The sequence below is a fragment of the Sinohyriopsis cumingii genome, chromosome 6, assembly GCF_028554795.1.
Source record: "Sinohyriopsis cumingii isolate HCF-2022 chromosome 6, ASM2855479v2, whole genome shotgun sequence".
NCBI classification, from domain to species: Eukaryota; Metazoa; Mollusca; class Bivalvia; order Unionida; family Unionidae; genus Sinohyriopsis; species Sinohyriopsis cumingii.
In genome coordinates, this window is record NC_142966.1 from 51,015,283 (window position 1) to 51,039,812 (window position 24,530).

General features: G+C 36.3%; 1 protein-coding gene across 5 annotated transcripts in view; it reads right to left on the minus strand.

Moving 5' to 3' along the window:
* The window catches only part of LOC149796914 (uncharacterized), a 73,121-nt gene that overhangs the window by 18,533 nt on the left and 30,058 nt on the right, over window positions 1-24,530 (minus strand). For all 5 annotated transcript variants that reach the window (XM_089960301.1, XM_089960300.1, XM_089960299.1 and 2 more), the window contains exons 5-8: window positions 23,146-23,224; window positions 20,323-20,474; window positions 12,842-12,920; window positions 7,061-7,212 (exon numbers count right to left, since the gene is read on the minus strand). In XM_089960301.1, the coding sequence (XP_089816427.1) occupies window positions 7,061-7,212; window positions 12,842-12,920; window positions 20,323-20,474; window positions 23,146-23,224 (462 nt within the window). The remainder of the gene's footprint in view (window positions 1-7,060; window positions 7,213-12,841; window positions 12,921-20,322; window positions 20,475-23,145; window positions 23,225-24,530) is intronic.

Below are 24,530 nucleotides of genomic sequence, written 5' to 3' on the forward strand. Positions count from 1 at the left end.
TGCAGAGGTATCTCTTGGATAGTTGCCACGAAGGTTGACTAATTAATACGGATTTGAATAAGGCTATCTAAATTAACGGTCGAATTTTTAAATTGTCGAGCCGGAAAGGGCATAAGGGAGATAACTGGAATTCTTCTTCCTGTTCTACGCCGGCCAGCTTTGAAACAACGTTTCTTTTATCACTTTTACATTTAGCTAATGATGAATGTAGTCCCAGTTGCTTTAGTCTAGAGCACAATGTAGTGTGGTCATTTAAAGCAATTAATGAGGGTCCGTCATAGCATAATCTGGTTGACTGGCGAGTATCACGTGATGGCGGTTTGTTCAAATGGAAGTTGTAGAAGTGGAGCAAAACAGCCGAGAAAAAGTCTAATTGTTCTCGTTTCCAAAACAAGGAGAGGAAGAAACACATACGAACTGAAAAGCCAATACATAATGAACACAAAAACGTAGACGAAGAGAGGCAACAAGCACAAATATCATGAAAAAGGCACAAAAAACGGAACAACTGCATCAAGCCGGTTAAGCGATAGCTGCCATCTTATTTTTTCAAAACACATCGATCAAAACAAAGCCATTATGATTAAATTAGCAGTGTTATAAGCAGTTATGTTGTAATGTGTTTACTCAAATAATGAACGTTTCACTCTGATTTTAATTCACTGAGTCAGTTAAATTAAATTAATGAAAGGTACTTTGCTGAGTGTCAGTTTCCTTTATGAATTGACTAAATTATCGTAGTGATTGTTTAATTTTAATTGATTATCAAGTGAATTAACTTAAGTGTGCTAAAATCCCTGTATGTGCCAGACATCAAAGATCCTAAAACCCCTGTATTTGCCAGACATCAGGGACCCTAAAATCCCTGTATGTGCCAGACATCGAAGATCCTAAAACCCCTGTATTTGCCAGACATCAGAGATCCTAAAATCACTGTATTTGCCAGACATCAGAGATCCTAAAATCACTGTATGTGCCATACATGTCCGATCTATCCAGCACATCAGTCATGGGAGTTCTCATTTTTCATTATATCTAAATGTTTCTTTCCCAGACAATCAACAGAAGTGTTGCTGATTAAGATTGTTTGGCAATTATGTTTTACCCAATTGTGCTGACACAATGCAACACAAACCCCATGATGTCAAGGTCAGGCACAATGTCTATCGCAATTCAGGCAAACATTTAATTATAAGGTTTTGATAACTTCAGCAGACATGCTTTCACATCTCTTTTACCCTGTTTTGTAGCAATATATTCTGTGAACAATTTGGAAAAACATTAATTACCAAAAGAAACTTAATCTTGAGGGTAACTGCTGTAGTTGACCAGGTAACCAGAATAATCTGCTGGACAAACAGATTTTCAGAGCGACAAGCATACATGTTCGAAATTATTCCATACCTAATAGTACGGTTTTCTGAAAGAAACATATTATTTTATAAATAATTGGTTTCAGAGGAAGCCAATTCATCACTCAAGGACAATAAAATCAAACAGCAGCAGACTCTGAAGAAAACTTTTGATATATATTAGGGTTTGTCAAAATTGTTTTCATCAACTTGTCCAGGACAATCTTTTCAGAACATTTACTTTTCCTCACTTACTTTTCACTTACAAAGCCTTGTTCAGAAAGATGCACTATAATCCGTTGTAAGAACAAGCAAAATAGAAAATAGCTTACGACATAATCACTTCTTTGTCAATTTAACTTTTAAAATCACTGATTGGTCTTATACATTTGGCAACAGAGGTATGTTTGTTTCAGCCGCTGGATATGAAAAAATGTCCAAGTACATGTCTTCCACCTGGACCAGCACTAAGCCAACAGATGATGACCGTGTCTGATCTGAGCTCCTTAAGCTCTGATCCATTTGTCTGGTTTAAAATACACGAATCTCTCACTTCCACTAAAAAAATATAATGACTGAATTTCCATCTTCTATCTCTGAGGGATATTGTTTGCAATAAGTGCAAAACATATTTCCTTCCAAGTCGTATAAAATCAAGCCTGGGGTAACAGTCACTCCTATGCAGCTGAAAATGCATATCTCTTAGTAGTGTCGTATTTGACACTGTTAGGTGCAAAATATTCTGGATTTCGTCTCTTTATTCTTTCACTTTCATATAAATTAACCTTCGCAGAATCTTCCTCATTATCTTCCTTGCGAAATAAATTAAGCAAACTCCATTTCATCAACAAAGCTTGCTTAATAACGACTTCCAAAGTGGTCATAATATATCTTTGTCTTTTAAATATGAAAAGAGATAGTACATTAATTAGTACGATTGTTACACTTCAAGCACAATATTGCACACTTAAGTTAATTCACTTGATAATCAATTAAAATTAAACAATCACTACGATAATTTAGTCAATTCATAAAGGAAACTGACACTCAGCAAAGTACCTTTCATTAATTTAATTTAACTGACTCAGTGAATTAAAATCAGAGTGAAACGTTCATTATTTGAGTAAACACATTACAACATAACTGCTGATAACACTGCTAATTTAATCATAATGGCTTTGTTTTGATCGATGTGTTTTGAAAAAATAAGATGGCAGCTATCGCTTAACCGGCTTGATGCAGCTGTTCCGTTTTTTGTGCCTTTTTCATGATATTTGTGCTTGTTGCCTCTCTTCGTCTACGTTTTTGTGTTCATTATGTATTGGCTGTTCAGTTCGTATGTGTTTCTTCCTCTCCTTGTTTTGGAAACGAGAACAATTAGACTTTTTCTCAGCTGTTTTGCTCCACTTCTACAACTTCCATTTGAACAAACCGCCATTACGTGATACTCGCCAGTCAACCCGTTTATGCTATGACGGACCCTCATTAATTGCTTTAAATGACCACACTACATTGTGCTCTAGACTAAACCAACTAGGACTACATTCATCATTAGCTAAATGTAAAAAGTGATAAAAGAAACGTTGTTTCAAAGATGGCCGGCGTAGAACAGGAAGAAGAATTCCAGTTATCTCCCTTATGCCCTATCCAGCTCGACAATTTAAAAATTCGACCGTTAATTTAGATAGCCTTATTCAAATCCATATTAATTCGTCAACCTTCGTGTCAGCTATCCAAGAGATACCTCTGCATATTGCATTATTCAATGCCCATTCAGTAGGATCACCGGACAAGCGCACAGAAAAAGTTAATTTTATCAACGACCATATTATTGACGTCTTTTCCTTGACAGAAACATGGCTAAAAACATCATGCGATGAGCCCAAATGTGCGGATCTAACACCCACTGGTTACTCCATCAAGTCGTTCCCCCGTATCTCTCGGAGGTGGAATTGCTGTCATCACAAAGAACTGCATGTTCAAACGTCTTAACCACACCACAATATTCAATTTCGACTACACATCATTTGACCTAGTCCAAACCACACTCACACTGGAGCAAAGTTCAATCCATTTTTTTTCTGCCTCTACCGCCCTCCTCCTAGTAGACAAAACAAGCTGACTAAATCTCTCTTTTTGGGGCAGTTTCCGAATCTCTGGAGTATGGAAATTCGATAGGTGGCAACCTGATTATTCTTGGAGATTTCAACATTCACTTTGACTGTACCGAAAAACCAAACACATCAAAATCATAGATTGGATTAATGTTTTCAACCTCAAACACTGAGTTAACCAACCCAGCCATACACATGGTCACATTTTAGACTGGATTCTTCATAGACCTGATGATAACATTCTGCGGTCCACCCTGGTATCCCATGAACTTGCATTAGATCACCTCTGCATTATATGCCATCTTGACGTATAAGTCCCTAACCGTCCACATTTATCTGCTACTAAGAGAAACCTCTGTATGATAAATAGAACCAAACTAATGCATGACATCCAAGGAAACCTAACAATTTGCTTACCACCTAAAGCAGAACAACTCGATAACTGCCTGCGTTCATTGCTCGACAAACGATCCGTAGCCACCAAGTGCAGAGTATCAGTTTCATCGTGTTCTCCGTGGTATAGCAGTATTAGGGACCAGCCTCGCACCGCTAAAAGAGATCGCCGTAAAGCTGAAAGGCTTTGGCTTTCCACCAGACTCACTATTCATGAGCAAATCTATGAAGCCACTAAGAAGAATGTCACAAATATAGTCCATGCAGCCAAATCAGCCCACTACACTACTAAGATCATGGAAAACTCCAGCTGCAAAGAGCTCTTCAAGAATACTAAGAAGCTAATGTCAAGGAACAAATCTACACCACTTCCAGCTACCTTCTCTCCAGTCGACTTTCCGACATGTTTGCAAATTTCTTCCGTGACAAAGTATAAACCATTAGAGATAAGCTTGACACCACAATTTCAATTGACTCATCGTCACCATACATTTGGGATACAGAATTTGAGCTGCAACCATTAGCAGCATTTGAACCTGTCTCTATGGATTTCATACGTACAATCCTGATGAAGAGTGCACCAAAGTCATTTGAACTTGATCCAATTCCAACATCACTGTTGATTGAGTGCTTAAGATCCAGTATTGCCTTCACTAACTGATGTTATTAATACCTCTCTCTCATCAAGGGAATTCCCATCATTTTTGAAAATTGCCATTGTAAAGCCTCTGGTGAAGAAATCAACACAAGACCATAACGATTTAAAGAACTGCCGCCCAGTTTCCAATCTTCCACTGATATAAAAAATCTTAGAAAAGTTTGTTTTATGCCAGCTTGTATCTCATCTGAATTCAAACAGTCTTTTTAGCAATGTACATTCTGCATATCGCCCTTGCCACAGTACTGAAACTACTCTTCTAAAAGTAGTTAATGACATTCTCTTTGATTTGGATAGCGGAAAGATTACAGTCCTCACCCTCCTTGATTTGTCTGCAGCATTTGACAAATTAGACCATGATATATTACTTCAGTCTCCAGCATGTATTTGGTATTCATGATACAGCCTTACTGTGGTTCAAGTCCTACTTGGTCAACAGGACACAAAGTGTGTCTACAAATGGAATACACTCCAGCCCAGTTGATCTATGTTGTGGTGTTCCAAAGGGGTCTGTTATTGGACCTGTTCTCTTCATTATATACACTCAGCCGCTCTCAAGGGCCATAGATCATCATCCAGTGTCTCACCAATTGTACGCTGATGACACCCAACTATAGAAATCTAGCCACCCAACTGAAGTTGATGCTACCATCCAAGGTGTAGAGATGTGCATTTCTGATGTGAAATCATGGATGACATGTAACAAGCTGCAGATGAATGATTATAAAACTGATGCCCTTCTGATTACAACACAAAGACTTTCTCATTCGCATCCTTTACCTCAAACAATAAATATCAGCAACACCAACATTCACACAATCAGTACGAAACCTAGGTGTTACTCTGGACAGTACTCTCACATTGCACCAACATGTCATGAACATATGCAAGGCTACATATCTTGAGCTGAGACGCGTCAGCTCAATTCGCAAAGATCCTTCAGTTGATGCCACTAAAACACTTGTGTTTTCATTAGTACTTTCAAGACTGGACTATTGTAATTCAATTCTGTGTGGTTCATCTCAATATCTACTCCAAAAACTTGAAAAAGTTCAAAACACAGCTGCTCGGATCACACCTAAAGTACCACGATCAGAGCACACCTCCCCGCTGCTCTGTACCTTACACTGGCTATCCATTCGATCCAGAATCAAACACAACATTTGTTATATGTGCTACGTTTCACTGACGGACTTTAGTCGAACATACTTATCCGATCTCACTCATGTGTAGACACCAGCAAGATACTTACGCTCCTCTTCTGACAATCGTATACTCATTATTCCCACTATGAAAACAAAGTCATATGGACAGCCTTCTTTTACATACCAGGGCCCTGTAACGTGGAATGAATTGCCCACTGAACTTAGACGCAAAGACACAGTCATCACATTCAAGAGTGTTCTCAAAACCCACTTATTTTGACTGCAAGAACAATGTAAAGAACTAATAATGTTTCCTACCTTAAATATTATCAGCATGTCTTTTTTCTGCTTTCTAATTTCATGGTGTTTGTGTTTTTAATCATCTCATTATATGTTTTTGTTTTATCTTATAGGTGTTGTCTAAAGTTATAAAGCGCTTAGAGCTTCTAAAGATTATGCGCTATACAAAGTCCTCAATATTCTTATTATTATTATTATTTTAAGTAGCCAAATGAATACGTAGTCAAGCAGTAATAAAACATGTGAGAGTTGTCAATTACCAGCAGTAGGTGTGATACAGGATGTAAGGTATACATAGACAGGAGTTGAATCGAACATACAGTAAGTACACCTAGACTACATGAATGGCCAGATAAAGGTAAACTGATTAATCATAAAAACTACTTGTCTGCCTTTTTTTAAAAAAGGAAAAAATGTATTTGTTCCAGATTAGTGGCTTGGAAACGTTTAGTTTTCAAACTTCGAAAATGAATATTCCAGATCACTGTGGGATTTGATGAACCCTGCATGTAATAATTAGGTATATCAATGTTTTCTTTTTGGCCTCAACTTGTTATACCTAATTTTAATGTTTTCATATTATAATTTCACAGATTCATGACCTCCACATTCATTTTCAAGAAACAATGTCAATCAAGAGCCATTGCAATTTAGGATGTCTGCTATATAGGCGTCTAAATTATTTTTTATATACATTCTTACATTTTCAAGAAGGATGAATTCAGAATGAAACCCCTGAGTTCACATGTCATGATTTCATCATACTTTTGTTCTGTACGTCATAAACCTGATTCAACATCAATGCTTGGGATGACTTAAACATAAAAGTGTTAATCAGGACAAAAATGTAGTCTATTAAGACGGCTGGTCTTGTGGGAACAGGTTTGTTACCTGCATTTATTCATTGATATTTCACCATTGTATTTGTGTTGGCATAAACGTTTAAACTGTTGTCATTCCATATCCGCATAAGACCTGATGTTTTTGACTTACAAGACTAATGCAGGCTAAATTGTAGATCTAATTTAACCAAGCTTCAGATGAAATATGACATACATGTACTCAACCACATGTGTAAAGAGGAATGTTCAATATTACCCTGATTCATCGGCCACCTGCTGCATCAAGCCTTGAACTTCATGTTGTGGGGTTCTTAATGTAGAGGCCTTACCCATGGTGTCGTGCATCACCTGTGACTGAACATTCAGGTTCTCAAACTGCTGCCCACACAGGTCCATTGACTGGGACATCTACAGAAGAATTGAAAAACAGAGCACTTGAAAATAAGCACCAGCAAATAATGAGCATTACTAAAGGACCAAAAATGTCAATCATTGCAGAAGCTATGTTCTGTAGAACCTTGAGTTATAACCATTGAATTGTTGAGTGAAAAGTGGTTTAATTACAGAGCACAAATTTGCTCATTCATATAAGGAATACGAATAAAACAGATGTTTGCTATTGCAGAGTGGTCTCATTATACAGGTGATTATGGATGGGATAGATCGTTACATAGCTATGAATGTGAACTGTTAAAGGATCAAAATATTGATAAAACAACAGAAGTAAAGTACATGTACTGGTGGACTTTACAGAGCTTGCTAGGAACATATTCTTGTCAAGGTTCTCAAAACGTAGATTCTGGAATTTACTTTTGCATTTTTCTACCCGTTGGGGCGTTTTAAAGAAAATTAGATGGGTAGTAAACAACAACAACTTTGTAATGCCCTCTCTGTACAATAGATGACAAATAAAAGGGGAAAAGACATTTTATCAACTGTTACAGAACATGTTGTAGACAACTAATTAAATAGATTGCAAATGTATTTCGTCCATGGATAATGGAAAGTGAACATTATTTTGTGATCCACTAGTTTGTAAAGATTTGGACAGACACTGCTGTTACTTATGAAATCACTTCTAAACAAATGTTGCATTGTGAAATAGTTATCCCAATTCAGTGCTCAAAGAAATGATTTAATAGATAGGTCCTGGGCTGGTGACTGAAATAAACTCACCAGCCCTGACTGAAATTCTACAAGTCCGGACTCAAATTTCCACATGCCCAAAAATTTCCCCTTTTTTCAAATTGTCAGACGAGGTTGCAGTAGCTACAATTCGAAAATAAATTCAGTAGGGTTTAAAAGGAGTTGAAGCTAACGCATGTGTCGTTAGTGTTCATCGTTACGCTGGCGTGCTTCACAGAGTAAAACTGTCAACCAAGAGTTCGGAAATTTAACGTTGTTGGGCTTTAGTTTGCTGATAGGTAATAGCTTCCTATATCGGCTTTAAAAATGAATTAAATTTGAACACCATTGCGATAACCAAAATGATCATGCTTTGCATTCCATATATGCAGTAAAATCCGACTTCAAAGAAATTCTGCCGATGTTCACATCCTTGTCAAAAATATTATACGTATGGCTTACAAATTCTCATTAAAGGCAGAAATATAGAACTTTTGTTCTTTTACATGCATCTAGCATCTCTGCGTTACCCATAATGGGTTGATACACTTCTGACTTCTATCTATGCAAATTAGCACAATGGGCTCACCCATTGCAGCTTTCAAACAAATCTCATTAGGTATTGTCAATCAAATCAAATGTCACAAATCAACACGATATGTAGTGTTATCCCATTCCACTATCATCACTGTTAGTCACTAATTCGATACACAGAAAATTAACAACTTTTGTTCAAACTTCACTTATAAGTAAATAGTTAAAGACATGTACCACATAAAATGTTAAATTTTAGTGACTTGGTTCTAGTGAAAGCCTTTAACAAGATCGCATGAATTATGTTCACCAATAACTAGAAAGGAGAAAAACCTAAACCAAGCAGGCCCCTCAACAAACACATGATTATCAATTTGTGTTCAATGAGAAGAAATAAAAGTCCTTGCATCAACAATTAGTCACACATTACAGCACCATACTGACAGTCTGCTTATCTCTCTGACGGCTTGGGGCTTAATCGTTACATCAACTAGAGATGACGAAACTGGTCTCTGTGTTCCCTTGCTTGTTAACCTGCAGCAGCAATCCAGTACTATGTTTCAAAATTTTGATAATCTTGAAAATAGCAACCCTAAATGTAATTTGTCTACCTTAATAAACTATGGAGGCTGAATTATATATAGATATCATTTCACCACCAGAATCCATCAAAGAGATCATCCAGCTCTTCCTCTGGTGTTGTATTGTTGCTGTAAATCACTGATTAAAGTTGCAGGGATATGGTACCATAATTGTATGAAAAGACTTTGAAGTTTAGACTGATAACGTTTAAGACTTACAGCCCAGTTACCAAGTAAGTCAGAACATGAATACCATCAGTTTCATTTTTGTCCAGTATAGGAGCAAATGTTACTCATAAAAGTCACCATATACCAGCGTAGCACAATATATGTGCGATGTATGACTTTATACGTTGATAAATATAGAATCCTTCAACTAAAAAAAAAACGAAATTTAGTATAATATTGAATAGAAAGCTCAGCTCATATAGAAGCATTATGAATAAGTGTACGCATTAAGAAGAAAGCTGAGCAGAACTGATGTACACAAAATTCCATCTTTCTTCCAAAATTGACTTTTGGAGTACGAGCACCAAACTTTCATGTGTGAATTAGACTATTCCGAAATGAATTAGACTAATCCCAAATGAATTAGACTAGTCCCAAAAGAATTATTCGAATCCCAAATGAATTAGAGTAATCCCAAATAAATTTCACTAATCCCGATTCCTTGAAGGATCAACACCAAATTTTAATGTGTGAATTAGACTAATCCGAAATGAATTACGCTAATCCCAAATGAGATTGACTAATATCAAATGAATTTGACTAATCCCATATGAAATAGACTAATCCCAAATGAATTCGACTACTCCCAAATGTAACTCTTTAATTATGCCTACTTAACTTTCAACCGGGTCTAACAACTTGGAAGATATCTTTTTAAGGGACAGAAGTGCAATAAACATTTTAAAAATTTGATGTTTCACATCCTTAAATAGATTTTCATGGCGTCAAGGTAAAGGAGTTGAAATGTCCAAGTTATATGCATTTTATATATCCTTGATGCCTTTCTTTTCTAAACTCGAAAAGGGGCTACAAGCTGCCGGGTGCAGGCTAAACAATAGCTTAGTTCAACATCTTTTAATTGTCAGTGGTATCAGGTACATATATATGTTACTTCCAAGAAATTTGAAAAGAAAGTTCGTCTGTAGCACTTATTCAGTTCGAAACTTGAGTTTACGGCTCCTTAGTCAAACATACTAGGGTAATAGTATAATCAGACATTCTTAATTACAGATGACTATCTACGGTTCAGCACCCCACCCCCTGGTTTCCAGGAATGTAAGATGCTGTAACACATATTGATAAAGGATGCTGTCCATTCTTCTCGGTTTCACTCAGACGATTTTCGAAACTTGGAATTTTGACTCCTCATCCTCTAACGCAGGATATTAGACTGAATAAAGAACAATCTATAGCAATAAATGTATACACCTTACGGTATGACTCTTCCTCAAGTGACTGTTGTTGTTTTACGCTTTTCACGATATTGAATTATGTGGGGTTTGTTTTTGTTTTCATTAGGAAGAAGTGATGATGGCTTCTAAGTGGAAAATCTTTAGTTTTAAATTTCTTGCGAGAGAAAAAGCTTGGCGCTGAGGATGCCTAAAAAGAAATGTGCTTTCTTAGTTAAACAAGAAAAGGGGACCAGGTACTGTCTTGTAAGAAGAGACGGTGTTTAGTGCTAGGACGCACAATTTCTGAAAGAGAACTGCATTAAGGTACACAATTTTAATTGGCCACAAATTTTTTAACTTTTTGATTGTTTGCTTTTTACAAATGTGGTAATATGAGTGGGATTCATAGTATGTAGCGTTTATTCAATTTCATGGAAATCTGTTCATGCTAGAGTTGTTATGATCTTTATATCTTTAATTTTAAAGTTACTAGTTCATTGACAGAATTGACGATTGCATACTATCCAAGTTTTCATATGTGTAGGATTTCATAGGGTTATATAAAATAATTTTCTTTGTCTGTTAGGACGATTTTGATCATCGTAAGTTAACGATAATCGCATATTTATATCTGATTTTGTAATGTTTAAATAATCTTATATGTTAGGGATTGCTGTGAGCTAGAAAGGTTTGAATTTTGTGCAATAGTAATCGAGCATTTGGTAGCGCAGGTAAAGAGATACATGGCAACGTTAGGTATACCGATAATGTGCTAATTTTGGACTGTTGCTGTGAAGCGAGGTTGATCTTCTATCGGATTAGTTCAGAATTTATGTCGTGTGGATAGCTATTATGCTTCTGAGTAACATCAGTGAGGGAATTTTATGTACATGTAGAAAGTGGTACGTACAGAGATCATGGGGTAATATTGTCCTTTAAGGAATATCTTTCTGTAGATAGACGGGACCGTCCGAAGAAGGAAGTCTGAAAAAGGGGTGACGAGTTCAGAATAAAGGACTAGACGTTCAGGAAGGGGTCAAGCGTAGAAAATAGGATTGTTCAACGAAACAGGAAGACGTTGATACGGTCAAGGAAGAAAGGTGATACAACCAGTCATGGACATTGCGCTCTTTTCACCACTCTTTATTACGATGAAATAAATTCAAATTAGACACTGCTATTGCATTCTATTAACATAAATTAAATTGAATAGGAATTGCCGCTATTAATTTGTTTTGATTAAATTTATTATTTTTCTTGTCTAAGGGGGCTCGTATGGTATTATTTCTTCCCAATTTTCTTGCTCATTACTCCGTTGAAATTCTATGTTCCACTCCCACAGCGCTGTAATATCGAGGGAGACCATCCTCTTGATAACGCCAACCAAATCCAATTAACCACCCCTCTAACTAACATGGCAACGTTAGAAATTGGGGTCTATTGTCCGGTTTATTTACAATCGTGTGAAGTAGGATATTGAATAGAAAGTAAAGTACCATAGAAGTGATAAATTTGGTTACTGTTTAAGAAAGCAATTACGAGAGTGAATCGAATAAATATTTATGCATTCTGTAGTTTGTGCATGTCATTGTTTGATATGTCTTTAATATATGTTATGACATTGTACGAAATTAAAATTCCGTACCTGAACCTCTTTCATAGCGTGGCCGTTGTCTGCATTCAAGTTATTCAGAAAGAAATATTGCCTTTAGATACTCATTGCGTGAAGAGATATTTAAGAAAGTCCCGAGTGAATAACTGCACATTGTTGGTGCGAGCAAGCTAACTTTGGGGAGATCATTTTATGAATATTTAATTGAGTTTTGGGAAAAAGCGGTAATTCGTAGAATCTTGCATGTCGCGTCATGCAGTAATGTAACATAAAGTGCATATTTTAGCATAGCTGCACTCATAAAAGTGACATTAGTCATGTTTCCTCCTGTCGCTTCTACTGGGATTTAGTTGTCTCTTTATTTTGTAGATATTTTAATTTTTATATAACTTAAATGACTGAGAGATGTCAACCTTTCATTAAGTAGACAAGATATTCGGGAAGAGTACATCAGTTATAGTAGAAAATCTGTTCCATCGAAGGTAAAACGACAAAAAGAGTATTAATAATAATACTTTATTTATGGAGGGTAGCATAATTTGAGATACAAACATTGAAATCACAGTGCGGCCTATGAAAAAAGTAAAGTTTTTCTTAAATCGTAATTTGAGATACAGACATTGAATTCACTATGTGGCCCATGAAAAAACCTCAAATTTAATATGCATGCAAGCTTATAGAGTTTTGCTGAAGTGTTTACTTGTCATTTATCGTAAAGATTTTGCAGTATGTAAAATTAATCAAGATGCAAATGCATCTAAGTACTCTGTATTCAATAATCTTACCTGTTCCTGTGAGGCTTGTGATGTAGTTGTTCCAACTGTAGAAGTCTGGGATGAGGGTTGATCCATGTTCAACTCCAACCTATATGTGAGAAAAAGATAAACAATGAAAAGATGGATTAATGAGTGAGGTTTATATAGCCAATACAGGTAAACAAAACAACATCCCCCTAGAAACATAGTTACTTAATATGGGTTCACTTGTGCATAAATCTGGAAAGAAGTGCATTCATTATGTTTAGGTATGAAGGGTCCTCACAATGTTTGGGTATGAAGGGTCCTCACGGTGCTTGGGTGTCTGGATATGAATGCTCCTCGAAGTGTTGATTATTAAAGATCCTCGCAATGTTTGATATGAAAGGTTCTCAAAGTGTTTGTGTATGACGGGCTTTCGCAATGTTTAAGGCAGTTTATTGCTTACTGTGTATACCTGCTTGAAATGCATGTCTAATGGCAATCACATAATGCACAGTCAGATCTGAGTATATGCAGTTTTTAGGACTAACTTATGGAACAAATACAGAACCTAATTCACTGAAACGTATGCAGTCAGATCTGGGTTGTTAGGGCTAACGTATGGAACAAATACAGACCCTGATTCACTGAAACGTATGCAATGGCAGTTTCCAATTGGACTGGATAAACGGGTGATTATGTATGGTAACAAAAGGATATGAAGAACAGTTTTGGCTATCTTCAAAATTATTTCAATATTATCCTTTGCTTTTATCCATATGTCTGGACAAAATGTTTTGTTTATATAACTTGGGCATGTCTTAAAGCTTAATAATCAGACATCATAACATGCAACATGCTGATTTTATGTTATTTAACAATTAGCTTAGATAATAAAAAATAACAAGACAAAAAGATGAGAGAAAAAACACCCCACTGGAAAATATAAATATATATGATTAATCACAAAATCTTCTTAAAATAGGGTAATTCATTCCGAAGAAATTCATTTAGATATTATGCTTTTTAATTTATCTTTACTTCAAAATCTTCATACAGATGTGTTCCTACTTGATTCTTTGGATTTGTATTTTTAACATAACTTTTGTAAAAGAGTGAAACTCCTTCTGCAAGCAAAATGCACTCTCTCAAGACTGATAATCCCTTATTTGAAGTAGGCACTTTGTATAAGAACCACACCAAGCAAAACATTCCATATAAATACAATATATTTTATTTATTGATAATGTGTAATATCAGAGGTCCTAAAATCCCTGTATGTGCCAGACATCAAAGATCCTAAAACCCCTGTATTTGCCAGACATCAGGGACCCTAAAATCCCTGTATGTGCCAGACATCGAAGATCCTAAAACCCCTGTATTTGCCAGACATCAGAGATCCTAAAATCACTGTATTTGCCAGACATCAGAGATCCTAAAATCACTGTATGTGCCATACATGTCCGATCTATCCAGCACATCAGTCATGGGAGTTCTCATTTATCATTATATCTAAATGTTTCTTTCCCAGACAATCAACAGAAGTGTTGCTGATTAAGATTGTTTGGCAATTATGTCTTGCCCAATTGTGCTGACACAATGCAACACAAACCCCATGATGTCAAGGTCAGGCACAATGTCTATCGCAATTCAGGCAAACATTTAATTATAAGGTTTCGATAACTTCAGCAGATATGCTTTCACATCTCTTTTACCCTGTTTTTGTAGCAATATATTCTGTGAACAATTTGGAAAAACATTAATTACCAAAAGAAGCTTAATGTTGAGGGTAAATGCTGTAGCTGATCAGGTAACCAGAATAATCTGCTGGACAAACAGATTTTCAGAGCGACAAGCATACATGTTCGAAATTATTCCATACCTAATAGTACGGTTTTCTGAAAGAAACATTAATTTATAAATAATTGGTTTCAGAGGAAGCCAATTCATCACTCAAGGACAATAAAATCAAAGCAGCAGCAGACTCTGAAGCAAACTTTTGATATATATTAGGGTTTGTCAAAATTGTTTTCATCAACTTGTCCAGGACAATCTTTTTAGAACATTTACTTTTCCTCACTTACTTTTCACTTACAAAGCCTTGTTCAGATATATGCACTATAATCCGTTGCAAGAACAAGCAAAATAGAAAATAGCTTACGACATAATCACTTCTTTGTCAATTTAACTTTTAAAATCACTGATTGGTCTTATACATTTGGCAACAGAGGTATGTTTGTTTCAGCCGCTGGATATGAAAAAATGTCCAAGTACATGTCTTCCACCTGGACCAGCACTAAGCCAACAGATGATGACCGTGTCTGATCTGAGCTCCTTAAGCTCTGGTCCATTTGTCTGGTTTAAAATACACGAATCTCTCACTTCCACTAAAAAAATATAATGACTGAATTTCCATCTTCTATCTCTGAGGGATATTGTTTGCAATAAGTGCAAAACATATTTCCTTCCAAGTCGTATAAAATCAAGCCTGGGGTAACAGTCACTCCTATGCAGCTGAAAATGCATATCTCTTAGTAGTGTCGTATTTGATACTGTTAGGTGCAAAATATTCTGGATTTCGTTTCTTTATTCTTTCACTTTCATATAAATTAACCTTCGCAGAATCTTCCTCATTATCTTCCTTGCGAAATAAATTAAGCAAACTCCATTTCATCAACAAAGCTTGCTTAATAACGACTTCCAAAGTGGTCATAATATATCTTTGTCTTTTAAATATGAAAAGAGATAGTACATTAATTAGTACGATTGTTACACTTCAAGCACAATATTGCACACTTAAGTTAATTCACTTGATAATCAATTAAAATTAAACAATCACTACGATAATTTAGTCAATTCATAAAGGAAACTGACACTCAGCAAAGTACCTTTCATTAATTTAATTTAACTGACTCAGTGAATTAAAATCAGAGTGAAACGTTCATTATTTGAGTAAACACATTACAACATAACTGCTGATAACACTGCTAATTTAATCATAATGGCTTTGTTTTGATCGATGTGTTTTGAAAAAATAAGATGGCAGCTATCGCTTAACCGGCTTGATGCAGCTGTTCCGTTTTTTGTGCCTTTTTCATGATATTTGTGCTTGTTGCCTCTCTTCGTCTACGTTTTTGTGTTCATTATGTATTGGCTGTTCAGTTCGTATGTGTTTCTTCCTCTCCTTGTTTTGGAAACGAGAACAATTAGACTTTTTCTCAGCTGTTTTGCTCCACTTCTACAACTTCCATTTGAACAAACCGCCATCACGTGATACTCGCCAGTCAACCCGTTTATGCTATGACGGACCCTCATTAATTGCTTTAAATGACCACACTACATTGTGCTCTAGACTAAACCAACTAGGACTACATTCATCATTAGCTAAATGTAAAAAGTGATAAAAGAAACGTTGTTTCAAAGATGGCCGGCGTAGAACAGGAAGAAGAATTCCAGTTATCTCCCTTATACCCTATCCGGCTCGACAATTTAAAAATTCGACCGTTAATTTAGATAGCCTTATTCAAATCCGTATTAATTCGTCAACCTTCGTGTCAGCTATCCAAGAGATACCTCTGCATATTGCATTATTCAATGCCCATTCAGTAGGATCACCGGACAAGCGCACAGAAAAAGTTAATTTTATCAACGACCATATTATTGACGTCTTTTCCTTGACAGAAACATGGCTAAAAACATCATGCGATGAGCCCAAATGTGCGGATCTAACACCCACTGGTTACTCCATCAAGTCGTTCCCCCGTATCTCTCGGAGGTGGAATTGCTGTCATCACAAAGAACTGCATGTTCAAACGTCTTAACCACACCACAATATTCAATTTCGACTACACATCATTTGACCTAGTCCAAACCACACTCACACTGGAGCAAAGTTCAATCCATTTTTTTTCTGCCTCTACCGCCCTCCTCCTAGTAGACAAAACAAGCTGACTAAATCTCTCTTTTTGGGGCAGTTTCCGAATCTCTGGAGTATGGAAATTCGATAGGTGGCAACCTGATTATTCTTGGAGATTTCAACATTCACTTTGACTGTACCGAAAAACCAAACACATCAAAATCATAGATTGGATTAATGTTTTCAACCTCAAACACTGAGTTAACCAACCCAGCCATACACATGGTCACATTTTAGACTGGATTCTTCATAGACCTGATGATAACATTCTGCGGTCCACCCTGGTATCCCATGAACTTGCATTAGATCACCTCTGCATTATATGCCATCTTGACGTATAAGTCCCTAACCGTCCACATTTATCTGCTACTAAGAGAAACCTCTGTATGATAAATAGAACCAAACTAATGCATGACATGCAAGGAAACCTAACAATTTGCTTACCACCTAAAGCAGAACAACTCGATAACTGCCTGCGTTCATTGCTCGACAAACAATCCATAGCCACCAAGTGCAGAGTATCAGTTTCATCGTGTTCTCCGTGGTATAGCAGTGTTAGGGACCAGCTTCGCACCGCTAAAAGAGATCGCCGTAAAGCTGAAAGGCTTTGGCTTTCCACCAGACTCACTATTCATGAGCAAATCTATGAAGCCACTAAGAAGAATGTCACAAATATAGTCCATGCAGCCAAATCAGCCCACTACACTACTAAGATCATGGAAAACTCCAGCTGCAAAGAGCTCTTCAAGAATACTAAGAAGCTAATGTCAAGGAACAAATCTACACCACTTCCAACTATCTTCTCTCCAGTCGACTTTCCGACATGTTTGCAAATTTCTTCCGTGACAAAGTATAAACCATTAGAGATAAGCTTGACACCACAATTTCAATTGACTCATCGTCACCATACATTTGGGATACAGAATTTGAGCTGCAACCATTAGCAGCATTTGAACCTGTCTCTATGGATTTCGTACGTACAATCCTGATGAAGAGTGCACCAAAGTCATTTGAACTTGATCCAATTCCAACATCACTGCTGATTGAGTGCTTTAGATCCAGTATTGCCTTCACTAACTGATGTTATTAATACCTCTCTCTCATCAAGGGAATTCCCATCATTTTTGAAAACTGCCATTGTAAAGCCTCTGGTGAAGAAATCAACACAAGACCATAACGATTTAAAGAACTGCCGCCCAGTTTCCAATCTTCCACTGATATAAAAAATCTTAGAAAAGTTTGTTTTATGCCAGCTTGTATCTCATCTGAATTCAAACAGTCTTTTTAGCAATGTACATTCTGCATATCGCCCTTGCCACAGTACTGAAACTACTCTTCTAAAAGTAGTTAATGACATTCTCTTTGCTTTAGATAGCGGAAAGATTACAGTCCTCACCCTCCTTGATTTGTCTGCAGCATTTGACAAATTAGACCATGATATATTACTTCACAGTCTCCAGCATGTATTTGGTATTCATGATACAGCCTTACTGTGGTTCAAGTCCTACTTGGTCAACAGGACACAAAGTGTGTCTACAAATGGAATACAATCCAGCCCAGTTGATCTACGTTGTGGTGTTCCAAAGGGGTCTGTTATTGGACCTGTTCTCTTCATTATATACACTCAGCCGCTCTCAAGGGCCATAGATCATCATCCAGTGTCTCACCAATTGTACGCTGATGACACCCAACTATAGAAATCTAGCCACCCAACTGAAGTTGATGCTACCATCCAAGGTGTAGAGATGTGCATTTCTGATGTGAAATCATGGATGACATGTAACAAGCTGCAGATGAGTGATTATAAAACTGAGGCCCTTCTGATTACAACACAAAGACTTTCTCATTCGCATCCTTTACCTCAAACAATAAATATCAGCAACACCAACATTCACACAATCAGTACGAAACCTAGGTGTTACTCTGGACAGTACTCTCACATTGCACCAACATGTCATGAACATATGCAAGGCTACATATCTTGAGCTGAGACGCATCAGCTCAATTCGCAAAGATCCTTCAGTTGATGCCACTAAAACACTTGTGTTTTCATTAGTACTTTCAAGACTGGACTATTGTAACTCAATTCTGTGTGGTTCATCTCAATATCTACTCCAAAAACTTGAAAAAGTTCAAAACACAGCTGCTCGGATCACACCTAAAGTACCACGATCAGAGCACACCTCCCCGCTGCTCTGTACCTTACACTGGCTATCCATTCGATCCAGAATCAAACACAACATTTGTTATATGTGCTACGTTTCACTGACGGACTTTAGTCGAACATACTTATCCGACCTCACCCATGTGTAGACACCAGCAAGATACTTACGCTCCTCTTCTGACAATCGTATACTCATTATTCCCACTATGAAAACAAAGTCATATGGACAGCCTTCTTTTACATACCAGGGCCCAGCAACGTGGAATGAATTGCCCACTGAACTTAGACGCAAAGACACAGTGATCACATTCAAGAGTGTTCTCAAAACCCACTTATTTTGACTGCAAGAACAATGTAAAGAACTAATAATGTTCCCTACCTTAAATATTATCAGCATGTTTCTTTTTCTGCTTTCTAATTTCATGGTGTTTTTGTTTTTAATCATCTCATTATATGTTTTTGTTTTATCTTATAGGTGTTGTCTAAAGTTATAAAGCGCTTAGAGCTTCTAAAGATTATGCGCTATACAAAGTCCTCATTATTCTTCTTATTATTATTATTTTAAGTAGCCAAATGAATACGTAGTCAAGCAGTAATAAAACATGTGAGAGTTGTCAATTACCAGCAGTAGGTGTGATACAGGATGTAAGGTATACATAGACAGGAGTTGAATCGAACATACAGTAAGTACACCTAGACTACATGAATGGCCAGATAAAGGTAAACTGATTAATCATAAAAACTATTTGTCTGCCTTTTTTAAAAAAGGATAAAATGTATGTGTTCCAGATTAGTGGCTTGGAAACGTTTAGTTTTCAAACTTCGAAAATGAATATTCCAGAACACTATGGGATTTGATGTATCCTGCATGTAATAATTAGGTATATCAGTGTTTTCTTTTTTACCTGAACTTGTTATACCTAATTTTAATGTTTTCATATTATAATTTCACAGATTCATGACCTCCACATTCATTTTCAAGAAACAATGTCAATCAAGAGCCACTGCAATTTAGGATGTCTGCTATATAGGCGTCTAAATTATTTTTTATATACATTCTTACGTTTTCAAGAAGGATGAATTCAGAATGAAACCCCTGAGTTCACATGTCATGATTTCATCATACTTTAGTTCTGTTCGTCATAAACCTGATTCAACATCATGACTTAAACATAAAAGTGTTAATCAGGACAAAAATGTAGTCTATTAAGACGGCTGGTCTTGTGGGAACAGGTTTGTTACCTGCATTTATTCATTGATATTTCACCATTGTATTTGTGTTGGCATAAACGTTTAAACTGTTGTCATTCCATATCCGCATAAGACCTGATGTTTTTGACTTACAAGACTAATGCAGGCTAAATTGTAGATCTAATTTAACCAAGCTTCAGATGAAATATGACATACATGTACTCAACCAGATGTGTAAAGAGGAATGTTCAATATTACCCTGATTCATCGGCCACCTGCTGCATCAAGCCTTGAACTTCATGCTGTGGGGTGGTTAATGTAGAGGCCTTTCCCATGGTGTCGTGCATCACCTGTGACTGAACATTCAGGTTCTCAAACTGCTGCCCACACAGGTCCATTGACTGGGACATCTACAGAAGAATTGAAAAACAGATCACTTGAAAATAAGCAGCAGCAAAAAATGAGCATTACTAAAGGACCAAAAATGTCAATCATTACAGAAGCTATGTTCTGTAGAACCTTGAGTTATAACCATTGAATTGTTGAGTGAAAAGTGGTTTAATTACAGAGCACAAATTTGCTCATTCATATAAGGAATACGAATAAAACAGATGTTTGCTATTGCAGAGTGGTCTCATTATACAGGTGGTTATGGATGGGATAGATCGTTACATAGCTATGAATGTGAACTGTTAAAGGATCAAAATATTGATAAAACAACAAAAGTAAAGTGCATGTACTGGTGGACTTTACAGAGCTTGCTAGGAACATATTCTTGTCAAGGTTCTCAAAACGTAGATTCTGGAATTTACTTTTGCATTTTTCTACCCGTTGGGGCGTTTTAAAGAAAATTAGATGTGTAGTAAACAACAACAACTTTGTAATGCCCTCTCTGTACAATAGATGACAAATAAAAGGGGAAAAGACATTTTATCAACTGTTACAGAACACGTTGTAGACAACGAATTAAATAGATTGCAAATGCATTTCGTCCATGGATAATGGAAAGTGAACATTATTTTGTGATCCACTAGTTTGTAAAGATTTGGACAGACACTGCTGTTACTTATGAAATCACTTCTAAACAAAGGTTGCATTGTGAAATAGTTATCCCAATTCAGTGCTCAAAGAAATGATTTAATAGATAGGTCCTGGGCTGGTGACTGAAATAAACTCACCAGCCCTGACTGAAATTCTACAAGTCCGGACTTAAATTTCCACATGCCCAAAAATTTCCCCTTTTTTTCAAATTGTCAGACGAGGTTGCAGTAGCTACAATTCGAAAATAAATTCAATAGGGTTCAAAAGGAGTTGAAGCTAACGCATGTGTCGTTAGTGTTCATCGTTACGCTGGCGTGCTTCACAGAGTAAAACTGTCAACCAAGAGTTCTGAAATTTAACGTTGCTGGGCTTTAGGTTGCTGATAGGTAATAGCTTCCTATATTGGCTTCAAAAATGAATTAAATTTGAACACCATTGCGATAAACAAAATGATCATGCTTTGCATTCCATATATGCAGTAAAATCCGACTTCAAAGAAATGCTGCCGATGTTCACATCCTTGTCAAAAATATTATACGTATGGCTTACAAATTCTCATTAAAGGCAGAAATAAAACTTTTGTTCTTTTACATGCATCTAGCATCTCTGCGTTACCCATAATGGGTTGATACACTTCTGACTTCTATCTATGCAAATTAGCACAATGGGCTCACCCATTGCAGCTTTCAAACAAATCTCATTAGGTATTGTCAGTCAAATCAAATGTCACAAATCAACACGATATGTAGTGTTATCCCATTCCACTATCATCACTGTCAGTAACTAACTCGATACACAGAAAATTAACAACTTTTGTTCAAACTTCACTTATAAGTAAATAGTTAAAGACACGTACCACATAAAATGTTAAATTTTAGTGACTTGGTTCTAGTGAAAGCCTTGAACAAGATCGCATGAATTATATTATTTCTTCCCAATTTTCTTGCTCATTACTCCGTTGAAATTCTATGTTCCACTCCCACAGCGCTGTAATATCGAGGGAGACCATCCTCTTGATAACGCCAACCAAATCCAATTAACCAACCCTCTAACTAACATGGCAACGTTAGAAATTGGGGTCTATTGTCCGGTTTATTTACAATCGTGTGAAGTAGGATATTGAATAGAAAGTAAAGTACCATAGAAGTGATAAATTTGGTTACTGTTTAAGAAAGCAATTACGAGAGTGAATCGAATAAATATTTATGCATTCTGTAGTTTGTGCATGTCATTGTTTGATATGTCTTTAATATATGTTATGACATTGTACGAAATTAAAATTCCGTACCTGAACCTCTTTCATAGCGTGGCCGTTGTCTGCATTCAAGTAATTCAGAAAGAAATATTGCCTTTAGATACTCATTGCGTTTAGAGATATTTAAGAAAGTCCCGAGTGAATAACTGCACATTGTTGGTGCGAGCAAGCTAATTTTGGGGAGATCATTTTATGAATATTTAATTGAGTTTTGGGAAAAAGCGGTAATTCGTAGAATCTTGCATGTCGCGTCATGCAGTGATGTAACATAAAGTGCATATTTTAGCATAGCTGCACTCATAAAAGTGACATTAGTCATGTTTCCTCCTGTCGCTTCTACTGGGATTTAGTTGTCTCTTTATTTTGTAGATAATTTAATTTTTATATAACTTAAATGACTGAGAGATGTCAACCTTTCATTAAGTAGACAAGATATTCGGGAAGAGTACATCAGTTATAGTAGAAAACCTGTTCCATCGAAGGTAAAACGACAAAAAGAGTATTAATAATAATACTTTATTTATGGAGGGTAGCATAATTTGAGATACAAACATTGAAATCACAGTGCGGCCTATGAAAAAAGTAAAGTTTTTCTTAAATCGTAATTTGAGATACAAACATTGAATTCACAATGTGGCCCATAAAAAAAACTCAAATTTAATATGCATGCAAGCTTATAGAGTTTTGCTGAAGTGTTTACTTGTCATTTATCGTAAAGATTTTGCAGTATGTAAAATTAATCAAGATGCAAATGCATCTAAGTACTCTGTATTCAATAATCTTACCTGTTCCTGTGAGGCTTGTGATGTAGTTGTTCCAACTGTAGAAGTCTGGGATGAGGGTTGATCCATGTTCAACTCCAACCTATATGTGAGAAAAAGATAAACAATGAAAAGATGGATTAATGAGTGAGGTTTATATAGCCAGTACAGGTAAACAAAACAACATCCCCCTAGAAACATAGCTACTTAATATGGGTTCACTTGTGCATAAATCTGGAAAGAAGAGCATTCATTATGTTTAGGTATGACGGGTCCTCACAATGTTTGGGTATGAAGGGTCCTCACGGTGCTTGGGTGTCTGGATATGAATGCTCCTCGAAGTGTTGATTATTAAAGATCCTCGCAATGTTTGATATGAAAGGTTCTCAAAGTGTTTGTGTATGACGGGCTTTCGCAATGTTTAAGGCAGTTTATTGCTTACTGTGTATACCTGCTTGAAATGCATGTCTAAGGGCAATAACATAATGCACAGTCAGATCTGAGTATATGCAGTTGTTAGGACTAACTTATGGAACAAATACAGAACCTAATTAGCTGAAACGTATGCAGTCAGATCTGGGTTGTTAGGACTAACTTATGGAACAAATACAGACCCTGATTCACTGAAACGTATGCAATGGCAGTTTCCAATTGGACTGGATAAACGGGTGATTATCCTTTGCTTTTATCCATGGGTCTGGACAAAATGTTTTGTTTATATAACTTGGGCATGTCTTAAAGCTTAATAATCAGACATCATATCATGCAACATGCTGATTTTATGTTAATTAACAATTAGCTTAGATAATAAAAAATAACAAGACAAAAAGATGAGAGAAAAAACACCCCGCTGGAAAATATAAATATATATGATTAATCACAAAATCTTCTTAAAATAGTGTAATTCATTCCGAAGAAATTCATTTAGATATTATGCTTTTTAATTTATCTTTACTTCAAAATCTTCATACAGATGTGTTCCTACTTGATTCTTTGGATTTGTATTTTTAACATAACTTTTGTAAAAGAGTGAAACTCCTTCTGCAAACAAAATGCACTCTCTCAAGACTGATAATCCCTTATTTGAAGTAGGCACTTTGTATAAGAACCACACCAAGCAAAACATTCCATATAAATACAATATATTTTATTTATTGATAATGTGTAATATCAGAGGTCCTAAAATCCCTGTATGTGCCAGACATCAAAGATCCTAAAACCCCTGTATTTGCCAGACATCAGGGACCCTAAAATCCCTGTATGTGCCAGACATCGAAGATCCTAAAACCCCTGTATTTGCCAGACATCAGAGATCCTAAAATCACTGTATTTGCCAGACATCAGAGATCCTAAAATCACTGTATGTGCCATACATGTCCGATCTATCCAGCACATCAGTCATGGGAGTT